Here is a 5,731-nt window from a genome sequence, read left to right as displayed (position 1 = left end):
GATTTAAATAGTTAAAATGCATTTAAAAATGTTGGAAGCTAATTATTACCAACAACGAATAAATGTTCAGCTTTCCGAGTGATTAAATGTTAACAATAAAATCGATTACTTTTGTTTTATGTTGCAGTGAAGACAATTTTCAACCCCGCACCTGCCATCCCTGATTTGGATCATAGTTTCTACAGAGTTTCTGATGTGTTCTGCTGTAATGAATCTGAGGTGATTAATCACATACAGATCACACTGTTGATTACATTACAATTTATGCTTCCTTACATAAAAATAATAATTCTCAGGCATTCACTTTAAAGGCAAATTAAATTATTAATGCTGAACTTCAGTCTGGGAACTGAATAAACAAGTTGTCTAATTTTTTTTGTTGCTCAAATACAGCTCGCAGTGATAAAAAGTGACATCAAAATTCTTCTAAAATCCTATTTATTTTTACTTCCATATCAATAACTTAGAATTTATTGGTGTTTTATATGTTATTACATTTTTGCTTTGACTTTTATTTCATTCCAGAATTTCTGAACCCAAAATGTTTCATGTTTTATTCTCACAAGGTTATTTTTTATGAAACATATTCAAATCAGACTCGCAYCATAATCCTAAAAGACAGTTATTAAAATAGTCTAAGTAGAGAGTTTCAAAGATTCAACCTACAAAATAAATATAAACAGTTCCAAGAACTTCTCTGATCAAAAGAAAATAAATAAAACTGTAAAAACTGCATGAGAGGTTAATCCACTGAAGGTTTTTCATTAAAAATTGAATATGTGAATTATGTATTCTGTTTGCAATATGCACTGTACATTAATTAGGTAAGAAAAATAAGCTTATTTTCTCAAAGAAAATGAGGTAATAACTGAATGTAATAAGTGTAAAATGAAACATGTTAAATAAGACCAACTTACTGTTTTATTGAGGTGGTTAAGGCACTAAGTTTGACCTGTCTCTAAAACAAAACTCGTGTTACTGTAAATCCTCTTTATATGTTCTTTTAATTGCAGTTTTTTTTGATGATGTAAAGTACACATGGAATCAATAAGAGTTCTGCTGAGCCTTCTACCTGAAAGGCTTTAGAAACATCTGAAACTAAAATTGCTGCTTTAGATCTATTAAAAGTTGAATTAACCAAAAAACATAAAGCATGTTCCCAGAAGTACTTTTTAAAAGGAAAATTATGTCAACATAGTCTGGAAGTGGTGTTTTCCTAAAAATATCAACTGTAAACTGCAACGGAGCATAAAAACTCACCATTTCTGTAAGTTTTGTTCTTGTGTTTTGTGTTGTAAAAGGCAGAAACTGAAAATCAACAGAAGTCCATTCAGGAACAGTGAAAGAAAATGATTTGAGGTTTGAGCATTCACATTGGAAAAATGCGTCTTTCACAGATGCATCGTGGGTCATGAACTCCGCCGACYAATCAATAAACCCAACAGCAGCCTTTATTCACCCTTGTAAACTCTGCTATGAAGAAGACAAAAAGTATGTCAAGACACCGTGAGTGCCGACTGTCAAGTGTTGACAGATGAGCAGCAGGGGGCAGGGATAGATGGGAATGGTAGTAAAAACAACAGGGCAGATGTGCTCTGTGGCTGACTCAGTCACCCCACCCCCACCCCCCACCCCTCGGGGATTAAAAGTGCATGTCAGTTTTCCTGGGAGCCTTTTTTTGATGTGGTGATGCAGGGCGTTGAGGTGCCGTCTCCAGGTGTAGACACATGAAAGGGAGAGTTGACGAAAGTGCAACAAGTCTTCTTTCTCTTCTTTTTTTTTTTAACCCTGATTGTCAGGTCATGGAGATACTGTCATGTTTTTATGTCGGGTGTTGAAAGAGATGAAATATTCCACTCAGAGACAGGTATTAGTCACGGGCTGAAATGTAAGTCAAGTGGAACATTTAAAAAGTATGTCTGCTGTACGTACAGTATCTATCTGAAATGTAGTTAGCAACATGTTCTCTTTATTTTATTTTATTTTATTTTATTTTATTTTTATTATTTTATTTTATTTTATTTTATTTTGCAATCTCCTCCTGCCACTCAAAAATGTTACTTAGGCAAAAGAAAAAGAGTAAAATTCCCTAAAACATCAGGTGCATTGGCATTGAGTTAGCATTTTTTTTTAATAATCACAAGCAATAAACTGCAACACTTTAATGCTTGGAAAAAAAACAATGGTCATTTATCAACAATTAAACCTGTTTTTTTCCATTCTCTTAAAATGTATATGTAACCTTAGGGTTTTATTTTTTTATTTATTTTTTTGCTTGTATTCTCATTTTTAGTGTATTGTTGGTATCCTATAATATATAATTTATTAAGACWATAAAGATACACAAACTCCTTTGCACTTTAGACTGTTAAAAATACTAAAATATTACAGGTTTAAGTTTATGCTGTACATCATGTTTTACTGCATCTTGCCTTTTGTGGAAATTCACTCATCATTTTTCTTATTTTTTTGTTAATTACAATAATTTTGCAAATAGGAAAAACATGTTTTGATAATTAAAATAATATTTTTAGATGAGAAATTATTTAAAAATAATTTTTATACATATTTTCACAATTTTAGGCTTCTAGATAAAGGATAAAAAATAGGAGAACAAATAATTGTATAATAAAACTTGCAAAATACATTACTTCCATTTTTAAAGTGAGCTGAAGAGAATAAAACGTGAACATAAGAAAATGTAATTGCACTTTTTGTATTTTTTATTTACATATTCTATGCATAAACATATTTTTTTAGACTAACACCCACATTGTCAACAGATTTTTTACTGCATATGCTTCAAAAATAGTTGCTCTTGTGTGTTCACACGCACACATGCTCACATAGCAGGAGAGGAGTAATTCTACTGGTATTCCTGAACACAGAGGGAGGTAGATTGATTGCCCTGGTGGGAAGCTGATGACTAACAAAATGGCTCCTTTTCTCTTTTAGCACTAGAGTTGAGCTGCGGGCTCCAAAAGCACCGGAGCGCTCTGCGGTTTTATTTTTGAACTGATTGTGGTTGGCTCTGACACTCAACCACAGGTCAGATGGGTGGATGAGGTCGTGGTCCGTTCAACATGCTAGTCAGCTGCGTGTTGCCCCCAACCCCCCCGCTATGTGAGACTGTAGCTGGCACGCTCACCGTGCAGGTGTTTTCTCTCACGGTGCCATGCCTCAGCTCGGAGTCAGGATGAGTGAAAGGGAGGCTTAAAGATGACAAAGTTCAGCCACTCTTTGATCACCAACCCACGTACCGCACTGAAGTATCTTTCAAGTCCACCTGAAGACCACCCGTGCCAACATATCATTCATGATTTAAAACACACGTGGGTAAAACAGTGTACAGGCCAATGCTCACAAGACAAAAGCTCACAGCCTTATTGAAAAAAAGAGACAAAAACTCACAATTCTTTCAATTTTTAAAACACCTCAGTGACACTTTTTTTTAACCAATACTTTAATTCACTAGAGCAAGATTGAGCAGCTACGTTGGTAATGAGTGAGTTTCTTTGAYCAGTTTTTAACAGTACAATGTTCACAGTGTGGTTAATAAAAACTGGATAATTTGTGAGCTTTTGTCTTTTTTTTTTTCATTAAGGGTGAGCTCACGTCAAGGACTCGGGTAAAACACTGTTATATACGACGGAGTATTAGGGCCACACCACAAGTTTATTTTTTTACTTTAATCTCATAATATTATGACTTTATTCTCATAATATTATGACTTTAATCTCAAAATATTATGACTTTAATCTCGTAATAATAATTAAAAAGAAACTCTTAATATGGGCCTAATACTCCATCGTACGTGACCTGTTTATTGTAGAGGTGGTAGACTATGACTGAAACAGTAGGCCACTACTGCTGTTTGGCCGAGATGGTCACATGGTAACACCAGTTTTTTTTCTTATTAAAATGACTTTATTCTCGTAATATTACGACTTTAATCTCGTGATATTATGACTTTATTCTTGTAATATTACGACTTTAATCTTGTAATGTTGTGACTTTATGCTCATAATATTGCGACTTTATTCTCATAATATTATGACATTGATCTCGTAATATATTATGACTTTAATCTTGTAATATTATGACTTTATTCTCATAATATTACGACTTTAATCTCATAATATTACGACTTTAATCTCATAATATTACAACTTCAATCTCATAATATTACGACTTTAATCTCGTAATAATGAGAAAAAAAAAAAACTCGTAATGTGGCCCTAATACTCCATCGTAGTTATAAGTGGCCTTTGGATACTTATTCTCTCACCCCCACTGTCCTCAGAAGAAAACAGAAGTGTTTAGAATAAATCTCAATATAAAGCACTTTTTTAGCTTGTTGTGTTTAACTCAGTGTCTGAATCTAAAACTTTATAAATACAATTTTAGAGAAGTCAATTTTTGTGATTTTAAAACTARGTTGAAGATGCAGTTTCTTAGTGGAAAATATATTTCAGGTTTTTGCAGTCACAAAAGTTTTTTAAGATAAATTTTTTACACCGATTGCACCTTTTATCCTCTTTATGTATTCTTTTTTTTCACATGATACTCATATGCTCTGATACATTAATCAGTTGGGCCAGCAAAGACCTCAACCTGACCTTAACTTGAAATTTAAAAAACACAACATAATATATTAAATGACTTTTAACTTTATTGTAGTCTTTCAGTGAGCCACATTACTAGAATGACGCCGCAGCTTTTTCTCCACAACTGTGATCGAGCAGTTGGTAAGAGATGCTGGTGCAGAAACTGTGGCTCATCTTCTTCAAGTGCAGTTCAGAGTTTTTGAAGTCTTTTGAACATCAGCTGTAAAGTCCTGCTTTGTCACCGTTTCATTATGCTGCAGCCAAATGAAGCAGCGGCGTCAGAGGATCTTCTGAATGTGCAGCCGATGATTGCTGATGGGTCGTTAAATCCTTTACAGACTGACTGTGTTTTATGAGTCTGCCCGACCGTGGTCAGTGTGCAATTAAGAGCTGACTCATACCAGAGCTGGTAACACACAGCAGCAAGCTAACGCTAATAGATTCCTATTTAAAGATATTTGGACATAAATGGTTGTGATGTACTTAACTGTGTTTAATAAAGCAGCAAAAAGCAGCAGACTTAGCTTTAATAAATAGAAGATTTAATAAATTGCATTTTACACGCAGCATGTGTAACTTTGGCTTTATTTTGGGGATTTTTCTTGCTCCAGTCTCATATCTACGTTTCTTTTTTCCGTCTTTAGTTGTAATTCCTAACCTCTGGTTAACTTGTCTTCTTGACCTAAAAAATGACTAATTTTCCTCACGTCTGTCTTCCAGGCAGAGCTGCTCATTGGCTGCTCAGTAAATAATGTGGAGGAAGCCCGTCATGCTGCTCAGGAGCTGCTGAAACGAGGCTGCGGGGCAGTGGTCATCACTTTAGGACCCCAAGGCTGCGTGGTGCTGAAGGCACAGGAGAAAGCTTCGACACATGTGCCGGCTAATGCAGTCACGGCGGTGGACACGACAGTAAGAATGACACACACACACACACACAGTTATGTTTTTATTATTTCAGTTTGTCACTTAGTCGACAAAATCACCCTTTTAAACACGTTCTCAGATTTAATTTATATTTGTACAAGATTAATAAATCACATGTACTTTCCAGGATTTTTTAATTTAAACTGATCATCTTATTAATGCACCACCTCTTGTTTTGTATGTATATATATATATATATA

General features: G+C 34.4%; 1 protein-coding gene across 2 annotated transcripts in view; it reads left to right on the top strand.

The window, feature by feature from the left end:
- The window catches only part of rbks (ribokinase), a 35,213-nt gene that overhangs the window by 18,002 nt on the left and 11,480 nt on the right, over window positions 1–5,731 (top strand). For both annotated transcript variants that reach the window (XM_014010021.1, XM_014010014.1), the window contains exons 7-8: window positions 128–219; window positions 5,328–5,516. In XM_014010021.1, coding sequence (XP_013865475.1) covers window positions 128–219; window positions 5,328–5,516 — 281 coding nt within the window. The remainder of the gene's footprint in view (window positions 1–127; window positions 220–5,327; window positions 5,517–5,731) is intronic.

This window comes from Austrofundulus limnaeus, unplaced genomic scaffold (assembly GCF_001266775.1).
Source record: "Austrofundulus limnaeus strain Quisiro unplaced genomic scaffold, Austrofundulus_limnaeus-1.0 Scaffold2, whole genome shotgun sequence".
Classification (NCBI taxonomy): domain Eukaryota; kingdom Metazoa; phylum Chordata; class Actinopteri; order Cyprinodontiformes; family Rivulidae; genus Austrofundulus; species Austrofundulus limnaeus.
Note: the sequence above shows the minus strand (reverse complement) of the source record. Positions and strands in the feature narration are given on the sequence as shown.